At 51.7% G+C, this 19184-nt stretch overlaps 1 protein-coding gene across 2 annotated transcripts in view; it reads left to right on the top strand.

Annotated features, from left to right (window-relative positions):
- The window catches only part of MRAS (muscle RAS oncogene homolog), a 55811-nt gene extending 41309 nt beyond the window's left edge, over positions 1–14502 (top strand). Inside the window, exons 3-6 of one of the 2 annotated variants that reach the window (XM_008588722.1) lie at positions 3111–3264; positions 4739–4838; positions 12424–12503; positions 13886–14502. In XM_008588722.1, coding sequence (XP_008586944.1) covers positions 3111–3264; positions 4739–4838; positions 12424–12503; positions 13886–13985 — 434 coding nt within the window. In that variant the 3' untranslated portion in view covers positions 13986–14502. Of the gene's footprint in view, positions 1–3110; positions 3265–4738; positions 4839–6227; positions 6612–7924; positions 8025–12423; positions 12504–13885 lie in introns of those variants that run through there. The other variant, XM_008588723.1, reaches the window with a different exon arrangement.
- Positions 14503–19184: the final 4682 nt, after the last annotated feature.

A 19184-nucleotide genomic window follows, 5' to 3' on the forward strand; every position in this document is an offset into this window, starting at 1 on the left:
TGGTTACGCTACGTACATACGTGTATGTGTACTTATATTTTTCTATCAGCATCTGCATGTAATCGGGATCTTTAGCTTCTTCCCAAATTAGGCAAGAACTTTGGTAGTAACTTACTTTTCCAGGCCCTACCCTCACACATGGATGATCATAGCTTTAGTTCTAAATTATCGTCTGTTCTCTTCAAACTGTGCAACAACGTTTACACATACACTTAACTCGTAACTCTTGTGTTTTGCTGTTTTCTTTGCTTACACTGTTCCTAATACCACTCATCTTTATCTTTCATGGATTTATTTTTCACCTCGCTGGAGTATGTTCTCCAAGAATTCTTTTCGAAAGCATGGGTAATATCAATTCTAAGACCTTCAATGTCTGAAATGCCTATTTTTCCTTTCCAGAGGGTCCATTTTGCTTTTCAGCTCCTTACTGAGCTTTTTAAAACACTTTTTAATGATCGTATTTTTAAATTTTCTAGATCTCTAAATTTTGTGTTGGATAACATATGCCTTCAAAATCTGTGAATATATTAATTACAGTGTTACCTTAATGTCTTCTGCTATTCAGTTCGGGCCTTCCCATCACCACTTCAGCCAAATTCAGGCCATTTTCATCTGTTTTGTTGATTGCAGTTCTGAGTGGGATTTATTTAGGAAAGAAAGGCTGCAGTTCTTCCAGTTGAAGGTGCTGTCTTCCCACCCCCTCCCTGGGAAATATTGGGGAAACTGCTCAGTCACCCCCAGTCCTCAGCTGTAGGTCCTGTCTTCCTGGCCCCTTCATTTTACATCCAGATGAAACAGTTCTAGGATGTTGGAGCTGCAAGGACCTGAAGCTCCAGGAGCCCCGCCCCTCATTTCCTACCTGAGACTGAAGCCCAGGGAAAGGGCAAGAGCCTCCCTCCAGCGGCTCCAACACCTGCAGCACATCCAGTCCTCATGTCCATCAGTCGCCCCTCTGAAATGCTGCATGACACAGGGTATGTGCAGCAACGATGGGCTGTGGGGACAGGCCACCTTCCTAGGCACTGTCTAGAGGTGCCTGCCTGAAGAAATGTGGACTCCTGCCTGTCCCCGACAGCTCTTGCTGTGGCACATGTTGCCAGCGACACACTGGCAGCTCCCACATCTGTATCTGTTGCCCTCTCTTTTCTTCTTAGTGTCTGACTTTAGTCTCCAGATGCTTATTTGGAGTCCCACAGAGGTGTCTGATGGGTTCTGAAGGCTGTGTCAAAAGCTGAGCCCCCCAAACCCTTGCACACCCCCACCTTATAGCCCTCGAGTTTGCTTGTTCCCTCTGCCTGGAATGCGCTTCCCCTGGGTCACATGGCACCTCCCTCCCGTCACTTACTCACTGATCAAATGTCACCTCCTGAGAGATGCCCCCCTTCCCTATCCAAAATGACATTAACTTCTGCCAGTGACCCTCTAACCATTACCTTGTTCTTCATAGTATCTGGGTCACATGGCACCTCCCTCCCGTCACTTACTCACTGATCAAATGTCACCTCCTGAGAGTTGCCCCCCTTCCCTATCCAAAATGACATTAACTTCTGCCAGTGACCCTCTAACCATTACCTTGTTCTTCATAGTATGTATGTATCTCCACCTCCAATTCTATTAGCCATTCGTTTATCTGTCTCTCTACTAGATTACAAGTCCTGTGAGAGCAAGGATTTTGTTTGTCCCATTCACCTTGCATCTACGGGGACTAGCGCACTGCCTGGCACATAGTAGGCCCTCAGACATTTCTTAAATGATGAACAAAATTGGCAGACTTCTCATTTATTTATTCACTCAAGTACTGTTCGGGCACTTTTTGTGCCAGGCTCCAAGTGGCCAGATGACTCACACAGACCAGATCCCTGCCCCTAAGAGCTAATAGTCCAGCTGGGGACAGTTAAATGGCCAGTGAGAAGAGTGTACCGGGAAAGGCTGGGGTCAGAGGAGCATCCTGGGGGCTCGGGCAGCAGAATGCTGAGTCAGAGTCAGATCCTCTCCTTGGGGCTTGGGGAGAAGGGGCAGAGGTAGAGGAAGGAGTCCCAGGCCAAGAGGGTGGCCTCTAGGAGGCCCAGAGTGGGAGAAAGGACCCCTGGAGAGGAAGGCAGGCTCATAGCAGACTGTCCGATAGGGCTCTTTAGTGCCAAGCCCTGCTCGATGGGCATTACATATATTAACTCAAAACAACCCTGACTGTCCCCATTTTAGGAAACGGAGGCACAGAGAAGTGAGCTTGCCCGGGGTCACACCCTAGGAATAGAGAGCCAGACTCAGCCCAGTGGTCTGGCTCCAAAACCTGTAACCACCCACTCCACCACCTCCAGGGAGAAGGAGAAGTTGGTCTGGTGGAGAACAGAGTGAGCTGGGAATAGGAAGGGGGCTGATGAGTGGGCGGGGGCTTGGGGCTGCTGCAGGCATAGGCTTCATGCTCCCAGGGGGCGGGAGGGGGTCCAGCCTGCACTGCTAAAGAGAGACCCCCTCCCCCAGCTGTGGCTGTGATCTCTGGAAACAGACACAGGGGTGAGCACTTTAGCTCAGCATGGGTGGGAGCGGTGAGGGGGAGGGATGGGCTGGGGGAAGAGCCTTGGCTGAGTGGTCCTGCCCGGCTGCCTCTGCTTCCTACCCCAGCTCCCCCTCCCACCAGCCCTGTGACACCCCCAGTCCTTCCCCAAGGCTGGCCTGGTATCTGTCCACACAGGGCAGAGGAGCCCTTCCTGCCCCAGGATGGCCTCTTTGGGGTCTCCTCCAGGCAAACATGCCCTCCTCCCAGGTGGCAGCCAGGTGGAGGCGTTGCTTCCTTTGCGTAGAGGAGGAGATGGAGGCTCAGGGAGTCGGGTAGCTTCCCAAAGCATCACAGGCTGTGAGGGCTGCAGCAAGTCTGGAGACTCCCCAAGGGATTTTGCAACAGAACTGACCACTGACTTTATGAAGCTTGTCTGTAGATAGAGAATTTAGGCCCAGTGAGCACTACAGGTTGGAATCGGGGGAGGAGGGTTTGGTGGGTCCACAGATGCGTCAGTTGGAACCTCACGCTGAAGCAGCAGCATGGGGTCTGCAGGCTGTGGGGGCTCCAGGGTGGACGATGACAGCCCCTGAGTGGTCTCATCCCACCCCAGTTCTGGACACAGCCGGGCAGGAGGAGTTCAGCGCCATGCGGGAGCAGTACATGCGCACGGGGGATGGCTTCCTCATCGTCTTCTCCGTCACCGACAAGGCCAGCTTCGAGCACGTGGACCGCTTCCACCAGCTCATCCTGCGTGTCAAGGACAGGTGAGGGTGCCGGGCAGGGCCTCGTCCCTGGCTCAGAGGGTCTCTGTCTGTCCCCGATTCCTGTAGATTTTCAGGTGAAAGCCGGGCACCAGGGCAGAGCTGAATCCTCCCCTCCCCTCAGGTGACCGCTTCCACCAGCTCATCCTGCGTGTCAAGGACAGGTGAGGGTGCCGGGCAGGGCCTCGCCCCTGGCTCAGAGGGTCTCTGTCTGTCCCCGATTCCTGTAGATTTTCAGGTGAAAGCCGGGCACCGGGGCAGAGCTGAATCCTCCCCTCCCCACAGGGCTCCCTCTGGTCCCTCCACCACCTACCCTAGTTCTCCACGCAGCCAAACTGCTCCCAAGGCTTCAAGGGTCCACTCCCTCCCATCCCTCCTAAACCATCTCCTCAATCAAGGAATCATCAGCAACATCTTCGTTTTTTGAATCCAATTTAATCAAATTATATTATGTTCAGAGAAAAAATGAATTTTCTCTCCAGTATATATTGTAATTGGATAAATTGCATTTGACAGTAAGATTGATATGCTCCTAATTAAAGGCTCATTTTTCTCTTAGCATTATGTGAAGTAATTAAGTAATTTGGAGTCTGTTTTAAGCCCAACTGGTTTTGTTAGTTAATTGGATCTCAAAGAGGCAATGTAAAGAAAAGAAAAGAACAAACTAATAGGAAAACAGCAGGCTTTGAACAAATCCCAGCAAACATGAAAAAATCCATTGAACATTTATTCCAAAGGCAAAGTGTTAATAACTTTACCAGGTAAGGGAAGACACACACAGACACGTGAGGGCCCCAATAGCTTAATGTGGGGTAAGCCCCTAACATGTATGAATCTCAAAAGAGAAAACATAAATGACTCAGATGTGGGAAAATATCCAACTTTCTTGCTAATCAAATAAATACAAGGAAAAAGTGCCATTTTTTACCTGTCGAATTATAATTTTTTTAATGAAAATACCCAGTGCTATCAAAGATTCTGTGAGATTGACATTTCATCACTTTTGGGTGGCAATTTGGCCACGCATGTCAATAAGAATCTTTCAGGCAGACACGCCTCTCAACCCTGCACTTCCTCTCCTGGGAGCCATCCTAATTTTGCAGCTGCCATTTATCGAGAGCCAGCCATGTGCCAGACCCTGTCCTGGTGCTCTTCATGAGTTGTTGCTGATGCCGACAGCTGCCCTGCCTGGCCACTACATTAGAATGACCGAGAGATGGCCACCAGGTCTGGGGAGCCAACCCTGGGGCCAGAAGCTGCTGGGGTCTCCCCACTGGCCTTGCAACAGGCCTGAGGCTTCAAACCAAGGCAGCCAGCAGACCCCAGGCCCTTTCCCCTAAGCCCTTGCCCCTGTCTGGAAGAGAGGAGGGACGGGTCTCTGCAGCACCAGGCCCCTGGGGAGGCGCTGCGGGCTGTGCGCTGCCTGAGGTGTGGGGGTGGTGAGACCTCACAGAGCTGCTGTTCCTTTATTTCCCAGGGAGTCATTCCCGATGATCCTCGTGGCCAACAAGGTAGATCTGATGCACTTGAGGAAAATCACCAGGGAGCAAGGAAGAGAAATGGCAACCAAACACAATGTAGGTGTGTGTGTGTGTGTNATGCCCCCCTTCCCTATCCAAAATGACATTAACTTCTGCCAGTGACCCTCTAACCATTACCTTGTTCTTCATAGTATGTATGTATCTCCACCTCCAATTCTATTAGCCATTCGTTTATCTGTCTCTCTACTAGATTACAAGTCCTGTGAGAGCAAGGATTTTGTTTGTCCCATTCACCTTGCATCTACGGGGACTAGCGCACTGCCTGGCACATAGTAGGCCCTCAGACATTTCTTAAATGATGAACAAAATTGGCAGACTTCTCATTTATTTATTCACTCAAGTACTGTTCGGGCACTTTTTGTGCCAGGCTCCAAGTGGCCAGATGACTCACACAGACCAGATCCCTGCCCCTAAGAGCTAATAGTCCAGCTGGGGACAGTTAAATGGCCAGTGAGAAGAGTGTACCGGGAAAGGCTGGGGTCAGAGGAGCATCCTGGGGGCTCGGGCAGCAGAATGCTGAGTCAGAGTCAGATCCTCTCCTTGGGGCTTGGGGAGAAGGGGCAGAGGTAGAGGAAGGAGTCCCAGGCCAAGAGGGTGGCCTCTAGGAGGCCCAGAGTGGGAGAAAGGACCCCTGGAGAGGAAGGCAGGCTCATAGCAGACTGTCCGATAGGGCTCTTTAGTGCCAAGCCCTGCTCGATGGGCATTACATATATTAACTCAAAACAACCCTGACTGTCCCCATTTTAGGAAACGGAGGCACAGAGAAGTGAGCTTGCCCGGGGTCACACCCTAGGAATAGAGAGCCAGACTCAGCCCAGTGGTCTGGCTCCAAAACCTGTAACCACCCACTCCACCACCTCCAGGGAGAAGGAGAAGTTGGTCTGGTGGAGAACAGAGTGAGCTGGGAATAGGAAGGGGGCTGATGAGTGGGCGGGGGCTTGGGGCTGCTGCAGGCATAGGCTTCATGCTCCCAGGGGGCGGGAGGGGGTCCAGCCTGCACTGCTAAAGAGAGACCCCCTCCCCCAGCTGTGGCTGTGATCTCTGGAAACAGACACAGGGGTGAGCACTTTAGCTCAGCATGGGTGGGAGCGGTGAGGGGGAGGGATGGGCTGGGGGAAGAGCCTTGGCTGAGTGGTCCTGCCCGGCTGCCTCTGCTTCCTACCCCAGCTCCCCCTCCCACCAGCCCTGTGACACCCCCAGTCCTTCCCCAAGGCTGGCCTGGTATCTGTCCACACAGGGCAGAGGAGCCCTTCCTGCCCCAGGATGGCCTCTTTGGGGTCTCCTCCAGGCAAACATGCCCTCCTCCCAGGTGGCAGCCAGGTGGAGGCGTTGCTTCCTTTGCGTAGAGGAGGAGATGGAGGCTCAGGGAGTCGGGTAGCTTCCCAAAGCATCACAGGCTGTGAGGGCTGCAGCAAGTCTGGAGACTCCCCAAGGGATTTTGCAACAGAACTGACCACTGACTTTATGAAGCTTGTCTGTAGATAGAGAATTTAGGCCCAGTGAGCACTACAGGTTGGAATCGGGGGAGGAGGGTTTGGTGGGTCCACAGATGCGTCAGTTGGAACCTCACGCTGAAGCAGCAGCATGGGGTCTGCAGGCTGTGGGGGCTCCAGGGTGGACGATGACAGCCCCTGAGTGGTCTCATCCCACCCCAGTTCTGGACACAGCCGGGCAGGAGGAGTTCAGCGCCATGCGGGAGCAGTACATGCGCACGGGGGATGGCTTCCTCATCGTCTTCTCCGTCACCGACAAGGCCAGCTTCGAGCACGTGGACCGCTTCCACCAGCTCATCCTGCGTGTCAAGGACAGGTGAGGGTGCCGGGCAGGGCCTCGCCCCTGGCTCAGAGGGTCTCTGTCTGTCCCCGATTCCTGTAGATTTTCAGGTGAAAGCCGGGCACCGGGGCAGAGCTGAATCCTCCCCTCCCCACAGGGCTCCCTCTGGTCCCTCCACCACCTACCCTAGTTCTCCACGCAGCCAAACTGCTCCCAAGGCTTCAAGGGTCCACTCCCTCCCATCCCTCCTAAACCATCTCCTCAATCAAGGAATCATCAGCAACATCTTCGTTTTTTGAATCCAATTTAATCAAATTATATTATGTTCAGAGAAAAAATGAATTTTCTCTCCAGTATATATTGTAATTGGATAAATTGCATTTGACAGTAAGATTGATATGCTCCTAATTAAAGGCTCATTTTTCTCTTAGCATTATGTGAAGTAATTAAGTAATTTGGAGTCTGTTTTAAGCCCAACTGGTTTTGTTAGTTAATTGGATCTCAAAGAGGCAATGTAAAGAAAAGAAAAGAACAAACTAATAGGAAAACAGCAGGCTTTGAACAAATCCCAGCAAACATGAAAAAATCCATTGAACATTTATTCCAAAGGCAAAGTGTTAATAACTTTACCAGGTAAGGGAAGACACACACAGACACGTGAGGGCCCCAATAGCTTAATGTGGGGTAAGCCCCTAACATGTATGAATCTCAAAAGAGAAAACATAAATGACTCAGATGTGGGAAAATATCCAACTTTCTTGCTAATCAAATAAATACAAGGAAAAAGTGCCATTTTTTACCTGTCGAATTATAATTTTTTTAATGAAAATACCCAGTGCTATCAAAGATTCTGTGAGATTGACATTTCATCACTTTTGGGTGGCAATTTGGCCACGCATGTCAATAAGAATCTTTCAGGCAGACACGCCTCTCAACCCTGCACTTCCTCTCCTGGGAGCCATCCTAATTTTGCAGCTGCCATTTATCGAGAGCCAGCCATGTGCCAGACCCTGTCCTGGTGCTCTTCATGAGTTGTTGCTGATGCCGACAGCTGCCCTGCCTGGCCACTACATTAGAATGACCGAGAAATGGCCACCAGGTCTGGGGAGCCAACCCTGGGGCCAGAAGCTGCTGGGGTCTCCCCACTGGCCTTGCAACAGGCCTGAGGCTTCAAACCAAGGCAGCCAGCAGACCCCAGGCCCTTTCCCCTAAGCCCTTGCCCCTGTCTGGAAGAGAGGAGGGACGGGTCTCTGCAGCACCAGGCCCCTGGGGAGGCGCTGCGGGCTGTGCGCTGCCTGAGGTGTGGGGGTGGTGAGACCTCACAGAGCTGCTGTTCCTTTATTTCCCAGGGAGTCATTCCCGATGATCCTCGTGGCCAACAAGGTAGATCTGATGCACTTGAGGAAAATCACCAGGGAGCAAGGAAGAGAAATGGCAACCAAACACAATGTAGGTGTGTGTGTGTGTGTGTTGGGGTAAGGGGCTGTGTGACAGTCACCTGTCACTCCTGCAGTCCTGGTGTTTGGAAATGGCTCTCGGGCCTCCGAGGTAGCCAGCTGGATTCCACAGAGAGGGCATGTGATGGGAAGATATCTTGGGAAACAAGGCAGTAGACCAGAGAGAAGGCACCCTCTGTCAGTCATTAGAGGCTCTGATGTGGGGACCGGGTACCTTCAAAGTGGCCTGGAGGCCATGGTGCTCACCTGCCTCCTGGCCAAGGGCTGCTCAGTCCACTCACAGCTGATTCACTGCCTGACTGTGCAGAGTGGTTGGCTTCTGTCCGTTTCTCTGAGGCAGCACCTGGTTATGCTCAGAATCGTCGGGATGAGCGACTGCTCACTGAGCCCTGCTCTGTGCTAGGGACACACGCACAGCATCCCATCTGCTCCTCACAACCATGCCTGCGGCGGGTACCATTATCCCAGTCCAAACGGTGAAGATCTGCAGACATCTTTGTTTTTCCAGTTCATGATGATGCCCCTTTGCCCTCTGGACAATGCCAGGTGGGGTCTCCAGGCTTCTTCCCTGCTCCCAACACTGGCACAGTCTGTGCCTCTGGCCTCACAGGGCCAGCTGTGCATAGCTTCCCTCTGCCTGCTGGGAGGTTTGCTGCAAGGCTGCCCCCTCCCCTCAGCCAAGGGGGCCCAGCCCCGCAAAAGGAGGAGGGGCCCACTGAGAGCTAGCTCTGCTGTGCTCTGCCTTCTGTGTGCATTCGCTTACTCATCCAGTGGTGCTAGCCCTGGGAGACGGTCCCTGCCTCACGTGCTTACTTCCAGTCATGGGAGATAGACAATAAACAAAGTGCATTAGAGTGTGCAAAAGGTGACGTGTGCTGCGGAAACAAGCAAGTCAGGGACGGGGACAAGGAGTGTGGAGTGGAGGGAGACGCTTTTCCAAATAGTGTAGTTGGGGTCCATTTCAGCAGGACTCACAGGAGGTGGGGAATGAGCCGTACAGATATCTGGGGAAGAACATTCCAGCAGAGGCAGTGATCAGTGCAAAGGCCCTGAGGTGGGAGTGAGGAACCGTGCGGGAGCCAGTGTGGCTGGGGTGGGGGCAGCAGAAGGGGCAGCAGCAGGAAGCAAGGTCGGGCAGGTGGCTTAGGGCCTTATGAACTTTGATGGTGAGTGAGAAGGGAAACCACTGGCAGGTTTTGAGTGAGTAGTGACATGGTCTGACTTGGAGCTTCTCTCTGGAGGTTGCATCAAGGCGACAGTAGTCCATAGGAGACAAGGGTGAGAGCAGGGAGACCAGTTAGGGGCTGTGACAACCCCCTGCAGGTGACTTGCACCAGTGAGGTGCCCATGAGGGTGGTGAGAAGGGGATGCATTCTGCCTCTATTTCTAAGAGACCAACAGGATTTGCTCACAGATTGGATACAGGGTGAGAGAAGGAAAGGGTAGAGGACAATTCCAAGGTTTCGGGCATGAGCAGCTTACAGAAGACCGGAGTTCTGGTAACTGAGCAGGGACAGACTGCAGGAGCACGTGTGAGGGAAGGAGCGCAGCCTGGTTAGATCTCTCCAGTGTGCGGGGCCTGGTGGATAATCAAGGGAGCAGCAGGGCCGCGGTCAGACATGCCTGTCTGCAGGTAAATACTGCAGATCAACAGCCCGTAGCTAGAAGGCAAAGCCACGGAGCCCAAGGGAGACATGTAGCTAGGGAAGGGGGCCTGGGCTTGAGGCTGGGGGCATGTCAGTGTCACAGGTGTGGGGAGATGAAGAGCAAGCAGAAGAGGGACTGAGCGGTTAGTGATGTATGAGGACCAGAGCAGGGTCTCTTGGGAGCCGAGAAAGTGCATCAAGGAAACAGTGATTGCCCAAGGCAGGGGCTGCTCCCAAGTCTCGAGAAGAGGCCTGGGAACAGACCACTGGGTTTAATATTAGAAATGTGCCTTGTGCCTGACATCCTGGACAGAGGGGCCTGAGGAGCCATTTACCTTTCACAGTCCTGGGCTCCATATCATGACTGGTCCCTCAAATCTGAGGAGGGTTGGCTAAGGGCTTCCACAAACACCTTCTCCTGGCCCTCCCACAGCCCTGGGTGGGACTGCAGAGGGGGAAGGGTGCTGCAGAGGCAGCAGTAGCCCCATTGTGCAAATAAAAGGGAATGAGATACAGGAGGTTAAGTGACTTCCAGGGGACTCATGGCTGGGGAATACTGCCCCCTTCCTATCTAGAACCCAGGTCCCCAATCTCTTAGCCTGATGTTTCTCCTACAGCAGATGCTGCTGCCTCATTTATCATTTGACCAAATGACAGTGCAAGCTACTATCAATGACATTCTGATTTTACAGCTTATAAGGCGAGTTCCTCTTTAGCTGACCGTGATAGGTCACTCCCACCCGATGCAGGAAGGTGGCCTTTCCTAGCCCTTTGGTGGAGCTTAATGGTAGTATCATTTAGTGCAGGTTTCCCTTAGTTTCAGTCTTGTTACTACTGAAATCCTAGAATTCTAAGAACACAGATAATGCACATCAGTGATTCTTTAGCGGTAGAGGCAGGACCCCCTAGAAAGGTGGAGGGTGTCTGAGGACATGTCTGAGGGGTGACAGTACAACTCATGTACTTCTGAGTGATGGGGTGGGCCTGCAGGCAGCAGTGGTCTGAGACCCCTGGGGCCTGAGGACTTACTGAGCTGGCAGGAGGATAGGATGTGAAGGGGCTCCGGGTAGGTCCCGGCTCCAGCTGCAGGTGCCTTGCTGCTTCCTTTCTGGGAGTGCACAGGACAGCACGTTGTCCTGACTTCAGAGGGGCCTCTCAGAACTCTACCAGGCACTTATCAGGAGCACCTACCGCACCTGGACATGGTGTTCAACCTGGAAGAGGTCCCAAAGCTGAACTCAGCACCCCTCTCCTGTCCATGCAAGGCCAGCTGGGGAAGTGGAAAGTGTACCTAGTTCAATTCTTGGTTCTCTGCTGGCCGCTGTTGACCTTGGGTGAGCTCAGTCTCCCTATCTACAAAATGGAGATACTTGCTCACCTCAGAGGGTTAACAAGAGGATTAAATGAGGTCAGGGGCATTGAGACCTGAGAAGCCAGATGGCCTGCAATTGAACAGTCAGTGTTGGAGGGCAGTTTCCTTTCAATGTTATCAGAGGCTCAGATATTTGTCAAATGAATATTTCGAAGGTCTGAGCTCTGCCCTTTGTGCTCTGTCCCTTGTGTGTCTGTCAGCTACAACAAGACCTCTGCTTGAAGCCACAGTGATGTGTGACTATGTGGCCACATGCCATGAGAACTGATGGGAAAAGGCAGACTGTTTTATGCTCTGGGCAGTGATTTACAATATGTTCCTATAAAATAAAGTGTTGAACATTTTTATTTTCTTCACTGTGCTTTTCTTTTTCAAACGTATTATAATGAAAGGCACTGATTTTGTAATCAGAAAAAAGTCTAATCACAATCGGCGTATTCCATCACATCAGGGGAGACCTGTGTGTGTTTTCCCAAGCCCCCCACGTGTGAGGGATAAGCACTTCCTGCCGGTGTGGGGTCCCCGTGTTAGGAGAAGGTGAGCGCTCAGGAGTGCATCCTGACCTCATGGAGCCCTGTTCTCCTCCCTTTGCCAGCCCGAGGCTTAGTGTAGACACGGCCCTGGACACCCGGCATGTGGGGTCACCTCGGCCACATCTCCCCACGTGCTGCCGCCTTTCAGCCAAGTGATGACTCCTCAGTGTTAAATGTGCAAAAACCTTGTGTAGCATGGTACTGATAACACCAAGGTCCAGGGTTCAATCCTTGAACTGGCCAGCTGCCAAAAAAAACAAGACAAAACAGAAAACCTTGTATAAACATGGCTGAGCTCCCAGGCTCGTAGATCCAGACCAAACAAGAGCTGGGCTGAGGCAGGTTTGTGGGGGGTAAGGTTGAACCAGACTGGCCAGGGTCACTTGGGTGCAGAGTCCTGCTCACACATGGCCCAATCTCTCCAGCCTTTCCTGCCGAGTCCACTCTGAGTGGCCCAGAAAGAGGGCAGAAGTCACCCCAAGGTAGGAAAACAGACCTCAGAAAGAAAACAAATGGTGTCAGAATGTATTTTGGTTTGATAAATGAAACAATCTTTAGTCTTCAAGTATATAAAAAAGATCATTTTAATTCTATTTTTAGGGAACTATTAAATATCTCTGTGACTAGAGAACAGAAGGGAATTGGAAAAGCCATTAGTAAAACTTTCCAACCTTAAAGAGTAAGAAGCCACTAAATGAGGCTTGAGGCTACTGGGGGCCAGGGGTTCTGTGGGGGGCTGCAAAAGCGTCCAGAGCCCTTGTTCTGAGTGTAGCTTTAAGGGTGGCACAGGGCTTTGTGGGTCTCGGTGTCACTTTAACCAAGCTGAGCTCTGCCTTCCAGATTCCGTACATAGAAACCAGTGCCAAGGACCCACCTCTCAATGTGGACAAAGCCTTCCATGACCTCGTTAGAGTAATCAGGTGAGCGCTGCACACCTCCCTGGAAACTGGCCTCTGCAGGACGGACGGGCACCTAGCTGCAGCTCGTCTCAGAGGCCATGAGGCTGGGCAATTATGGGCCTGTTTGTGGATTTTGTGTTCCTCCTTCCATTTCTTTCCGCTGCCTTTTCCACCCATCTCTGCCCTCCCCCAACCACAGAGGGTTTGCGGGCAAAGCCTGCTGTCCACTGCTACGTGGCAGCACATGGCTTCCTGCCTGAGGTGTCAGCTCTGCAGCAGCTCAGGCTCCCAGGAAGGCAACTCCCTCCAGCCCTTCCTCTGTGTTCTCCCACCACACTGGAACTTTCACCATAGTACAGAGTAGATCTCTTTCCTCTTCCCCGCCCTTATAGCAGAGCATCCTTTGATATTTCCCCTGAACGGCCCACATTCTGAGTCGAGGGCTCAAATTTTAGAGGCATTGCACATGTCTCCTTTCCAGACCCGCTCGTCGTCAGCAATCCTGATGAATGGTCTTGTATATTCCTTTGCACAGTCAGGATCCAGACCTCAATCACCTTGTGCTCACAAGACTGAAACAGCCTCCTGGCTACATTCCCTGCCACCCATCTATCCCATTTCCCAAATCTTCAACGTGCAGAGCAGCCTAACCCATGGTTCTCAAACACCATGCACTGAGCGTGTGGCCTCTATGCTGCTGGTTATCTGTGAAATCAGACCCGGGGCTTGAACAGTGGGGGTCTCAAGGGCACTGTCCCATTTCCCACCACTCACCCCCTGCTGTACAACCCACTCCCCCCACACACACGCCCAACAACTTCATTTTCTCATTATTCCCCAGCGTAATGAGAAATATTGGCAGCCTTCGCTTTGTGTTTTTGCTGGCAGTTTGCACTCGTGACATGGTTTTCTCCCAGGCATTTTGCCTCCACTTAGAATGTACTACCACCACGTAGCAGGTGGTGATGTCTTGGTTTCAGACATAGGAAAAGAGAAAACATGTAAAAAGCTTTTGCACTCAGTTGACCTGTCATTTTATTTAAAATATGAAATACAGAAATAGAGGCCAACACTCTATAAAACATAAAACGCGTCGTAGCTTATGTTTTAAATAAATGTAGCCATAGCATAACGTCAGTGATCTCCATCAGTAGGATGATTTAGGTGTTCCCTGCTCTCCCTCCCCAGTTTCTTGGCCTCGAGACGCTATCCCTGCGGGCCCTCGTCCAGTGGCTAGGACAGCAGCATCTCTGCGTGTGTCCCCACCCCCTTCTTGTTCCCCCACCCCCACCCCACCAGAACAGGCCTCCCGGGCCCCAGATCCAGGGGTAGGGGAGGAGAGGGGCAGACAGGAAGCCAAGCCCATTCTGATTTTGTCTTTCCGTCCTTCACTGTTTCCAAAGGCAACAGATACCAGAGAAAAGCCAGAAGAAGAGGAAGAAAACCAAATGGCGGGGAGACCGGGCCACAGGCACCCACAAACTGCAGTGCGTGATCTTGTGACGGGTCCGAGGCCCTGGGCACAGTGACCATGAACCGGCCAGCCCTAGGGACCCCTCCTCTGCCTAACTGCACTGAAAACCTTTTCTAACCACGACCCTTGGCCTGAGGACTTGGCCCAGGAAGGGAGAAAGGGAGGGTGGCAGGGAGCAGACAGGTCTGGCTTTGCTGAGAGGGCACAGGCTTTCCCGTCTCTCACAAGAGACCAGGAAGCCACCAGAAACAGCAGCGTCCAGCCCCACATGTCTGTTCACCCGCGCCTGGCCCTCCTGGTGGGTGTGTTGTTTCTGTTAACTGCATAGTGTTGGTTTGATGTGGAAGTGTTTATCCACGTACAAAGTACGAAACAAGCCATGAACAAGCTTCTCCCCCTCGTCCCCAGTCCACAGTGTCTGAGCTTGGATGTCTTTTGTAGATTTTTAAATTATTTTCGTGATTATTATTTTATTAAAGGGGTCTGCACCCACTGCCTGGTGAAGTTTCAAGTCTTCAGCAGACCTTTCTGGTAACATGTCTGGAATATTGTTGTTGTTGTTGTTTTAACTGAGTTTTCCCAGCAGTGCCAAAACTCAACTCAGTATGAAAGTAGAGTGACTGAGGGGACAGAAGTGAATGGGAACTGTAGCTGGAGGCCTCAGGCCATGGGTGGAACCTGGAGGGAAACAGACCCTACTCATGGCCGAGAAACGGGAGAGAGGAGAGAGATGCTGACCCAGAGGGTTTTGCTATGGTTGAGAATGCAGACATCAGACAAGGGAATTTTATTTTGCTGAGGGAGTGGCTGGCACGAGCACGTCAGTTATGTAAGGGGTTTGCACTGTCCTGGAAGTGTATAGATGAGAGTGCGCCGACTGGCTCCTCAGAGTGTTCATCTGCTTTCTGGACGGCGTGGTTAAGCTCTGCGTTCTTCCAGCTGTGCGAGACGACCCTGGCTGCTCAGAACTGTCTCTTGCCACTCTCATGTCCCCTGTGCTGCCTGCTGCCTCTGGTAGACACACACTGATACGTCACAGTCACCTACAGTGGACACCACCCAGAAAACTAGTTCATGCTGAATTTTAACCGAAAGTGATTCAATACTGTTATCACTAACACAGCACCACGACCTGAAGCCATTCTCCCTTTGAGTCAACTGACTGCGACCTCTGGAAGGCCAGTAGATGAACAGACCCCTTCCAGAATGTGCTAAGTTTGTGTTAGGCTGCCTTTTTGGTACACGCTTTTACTATCCTCTCAGATCTCGACGATCATACGAGGGTACTTTTAAAAGTTTGTGTGAAAATGGAATTAAAGTTCAATACGAATCTTCCGTGAACTTTTTGAAGACCCCTTGTATGGAATCAGAGGAGAAAAGAAGGTTTGGTGATGGCGTGGCTCCATACACCTGTCCCTGCGTGTGGGGGACAGCCCCCCACTCGCTGACGGTGCCCACTTCCCTCCCGGTGCTGCTGGTGTGACTGGATTTCTTCTGGCCAGGGTGGGGGTGGGTGGCCAAGAGAAAGGTAAGGTGGCATGGCTAGTGACCATATTTTCCAGATGTTACAAATCAGGTCACTGTGCAAACCAGAACATCCCAGGCAGGTAGATGGAAGAAACCCAAGGAAAGTGAGCGCCCACCTGGACGCCAGGACATCTGGATTCTTCTCCAGTTCTGAAAGTGTGCTGAGTTCCCAACTTGGCAAGATCGCCAGCACTGACGAGGGCCCAGCCGAAGAGTGATTCTGCTGTAGAAGAAACAGCTGAGACTTCTGTTAGCTGGAAATCAAACTTCTTATTTGCCTAAAGGGCTCTATTTTCTATTCCTAAAAGGAAGGATGAGAGAGAGCATTCCAGATGAGGCGCTTCAGAGTTTCCCAAGAGCCTGTAACGTTAATGGATATTTTAGACACTAAAAGGACAAGGCTCTTTCCAATGCTTATGCTCCCTCAGTCACGTCTGCAGCAGGCACGTGTGCAATTTGATGGCAGCTGCAAACAGGAGGGGAGGAGGAGGAAGGGCTGGCAGGAGGAGGCGAGGATGACGAAGCTCTGCAGCAAGAGGGTGGTGGAGTAGGACAAGGAGCCCTGCACGCAGGGCAGCATCCAGTGCCAGGAGACTTCTGCAGGCACCAGCCCCACCAGCACACCCCTTGCCCACTGTGTTGCTGCAACTCCCCAGCTGCACTGGGGCCAGGGGGTGGTATTAGAAGCAGATCAGTTGACCCAGAACAAAGTCCTTAGCCATAAAAGTAACCAGACATAGGGGTTCCGACCACTCCTGCCCCCAAACAGAAGGGGTGACACATCTGTGCGTCTGTCCTGTGCTTGGCCCACAGCTTAACTCCACAACCAGGGGTGGGGATAATCTAGTTAAGGGCCGGCCTTCTGCAGCCTCGGCTGCTGGGTTCATGGTAAGCTTTCACCTCTCATGACTTCGTTTTCCACATAGGTGAGATGGGTAAATAATTTCTCATCTTTAGAAATGGGCCCTTGTGACAGAGGTGGCTTCCAGATAGGCCAGAGTACAGTGTACCCAGGTGCATCCCCAGTGCTCCTCCTCCGTTGTCATCTGGCGGGGTCAGTCTGGGAAAGCTGGCTGGGCCACACTACGCCATGACCGAGGAGCCCACTGGAACTTGTGGCTGTGCTGACATACTCATGTTCCCACTGGTGTTCCAAAGAATGGTGCGTCTCCCATCCCTGGAGCACACCCTTCCTGGGATCCCCTCACCCCACGCCTTCGCTGCCGTGTGCTCTCAGATCTCCTCTCCCTGTTCTGACACCCTCCTTAGCGGGCTCCTGTTCTTGTCTCCCCCAGCCATGCTCCCCACCAACCCCCAACAGCCTGGTCTCTGGCCACTCACTTCCCGTGCACTTTGGCACAGGCGGATGCCTGGGTGTTTTCTCTTAGGACTTTGTCCACTACCTTCTCATGGCACTTACTGTGGAGAGTGCCTGGTTGGCCAAGTGTGGCCTGTCTCACTCTGCCAGGAGACGTGACCCACTAACACGTGGCAATGCTGACCCAAAGGCCCCTCAGACGTGTTCCAGTAAATCCAGAGCCATGCAGACAGGTTCCCTCCATTAGCAGCCCATTGGGTTTGCAATTCCATGTTGGGTTTACTTAGAAGGAAAGATACTTGAATTGTTGAGCACCTGTGAGTGCCCAGCTTCTGTTACACAGTATTAACAGGTGGCCGTTGTCGTAAAATGAGAGTGATACCTGAAGAGCTCGATGATGCTTGAGCCTTTTGTGTAACTTTTTATTAAGTCTTTGTGTATCTTGACTCTTTAAATAAAGAGAAACACTTGTCTAACTTATTTCAATTCATTCAGTATTCCTAAAGTTCTCCTGAGAACATTGTAAGTTGTCACTGTTTTGCTCAGTACACCCACCTCCTACAGAGCATGACCTTGGTCCTAGCCAAACTTAAAGTAAGGAGCCTGCTGGTGGCTGTGAGGGGTGTCTCCTTCCTGCACGGGGCCAGAGGATGAAGGCAGGTTAGCAGAGCATTTAAAGGCACAGCCTCTTGATGCTGGGCAGACCTGGATTCCGGCGCTGTCCCCCACCTTTGTGTGCCTTAGAGCAACTGAACTGCTTTAGCCTTCAGCTGCCCTGCCTGTGAATGGGACAGTAGCACCTCCTAAGTAGCTCGAGGACCAAAACTAAATGTAGGAGCACGCATGAGGAGCCCAGAAGTGGTGCTCTTTGTACAGGACACCTATTGGGTTATCTGCCTGACGTTCCTTTTCATGGAAACTGCCCCTGCCCCCATCCACAGGGTTACAGTCTTTGTACGTGTGATTTTATTTCTTTATTGACTGAAACTGGTGGGTTCTTGAACAGCTGAGCTCCTCAGGTTCTCTTTTCCAAGGAATAGAAGCCAAACTTCCCACACCCTGGGCTGGGAGCAGAGAAGGCTGGTCTACAGACTGGAGGGGCGCTGGGGGCAGGGGCGTGATGTGGTAGACGGCTCAGGCCTGGCTTCCTGCTCATTCATTCATTCCACAAATATATATTGGGCCTGATAACCAAAAAGCTGCTCTAACCAGGTCAGCTAAATTATAGCGCCTTGGGAGATCTGGGATAAGTCAGTAGTCATGTCCACCTGTCCTGGAAAACGTTATCGTAAGACCATTTTCACTTAGAAGCAGACTTAATGGCACCAGAATACCATAAAATAACCTAGAATGCTTATCTTAGACCCCTGCATGTAGGATGTAACCTAGTGACAATTCCAAATCTATATGCAATGTAAAACCAATAGAAAACCTGGTAAAGTAATTAGGCAGGACAGAATATCTCTCTCTCTCCACCCCCCCACCCCTACCCTTTTGACCCTTCTCCCTTCTTGTAATTATGAAATGCTAAGCTCTGTGGTCCTATTTCTTTTTTTTTTTTTTTTTTTTTTTTTTTTTTTTTGTGACCGGTAAGGGGATTGCAACCCTTGGTGTGGTGTCACCCGCACCATGCTCAGCCAGTGAGCGCACCGGCCATTCCTATACAGGGTCCAAACCCACGGCGGGAGCGTCGCTGCGCTCCCAGCGCCGCACTCTCCCGAGTGCACCACGGGGTGTCCTATACAGGGTCCGAACCCGCGGCGGGAGTGTCGCTGCGCTCCCAGCGCCGCACTCTCCCGAGTGCACCACGGGGCCGGCCCAGTGTGGTCCTATTTCTAAAGAAGATAACCTGACTATGTGTCTCCCCAGTTGCAGTCATTGTATTGGCTCAATAAAGCCTTGTTCTATGTATTTGGCCTCAGTTTCTGTTTAGGCCAACAGGCTCTACCACATGCCAGGCATTGGGCTGGGGGCTGGGGATATGGTGGTGAATAGGGCAAAGGGTCTTCTGATGGTCAGATCTTTCTCCTCTAGTCTTATGTTTATTTCCTGTGGCTGTTATAACAAATTGCCCCAAACTTAGTGGCTTAAATCAGAAATTTATTCTCTCATAGTTCTAGAGGCCAGAAGTTCAAACTCCGTATCACTGGGCTGAAATCAAGGTGTCAATGGGGCCACACTCCCTCTGGAGGATCCAGAGGAGGATCCGCTGCTCACCTGTCCCAGCTCCCGGCAGCTGCTGGCATTCCTTGGCTTGTGCCACATCTCTCCAGTCTTCAAGGCCAACATCTTCAAGTGTCTCTTCTCCATCTTTGCACTGCCATCTATCTCTGTGTGTGTCAAATCTCCCTTCCTCTCAGCTGATGTTTCCTCCTTCACTGAG

Source organism: Galeopterus variegatus, unplaced genomic scaffold, assembly GCF_000696425.1.
Source record: "Galeopterus variegatus unplaced genomic scaffold, G_variegatus-3.0.2 Scaffold4992, whole genome shotgun sequence".
Taxonomy (NCBI): Eukaryota; Metazoa; Chordata; class Mammalia; order Dermoptera; family Cynocephalidae; genus Galeopterus; species Galeopterus variegatus.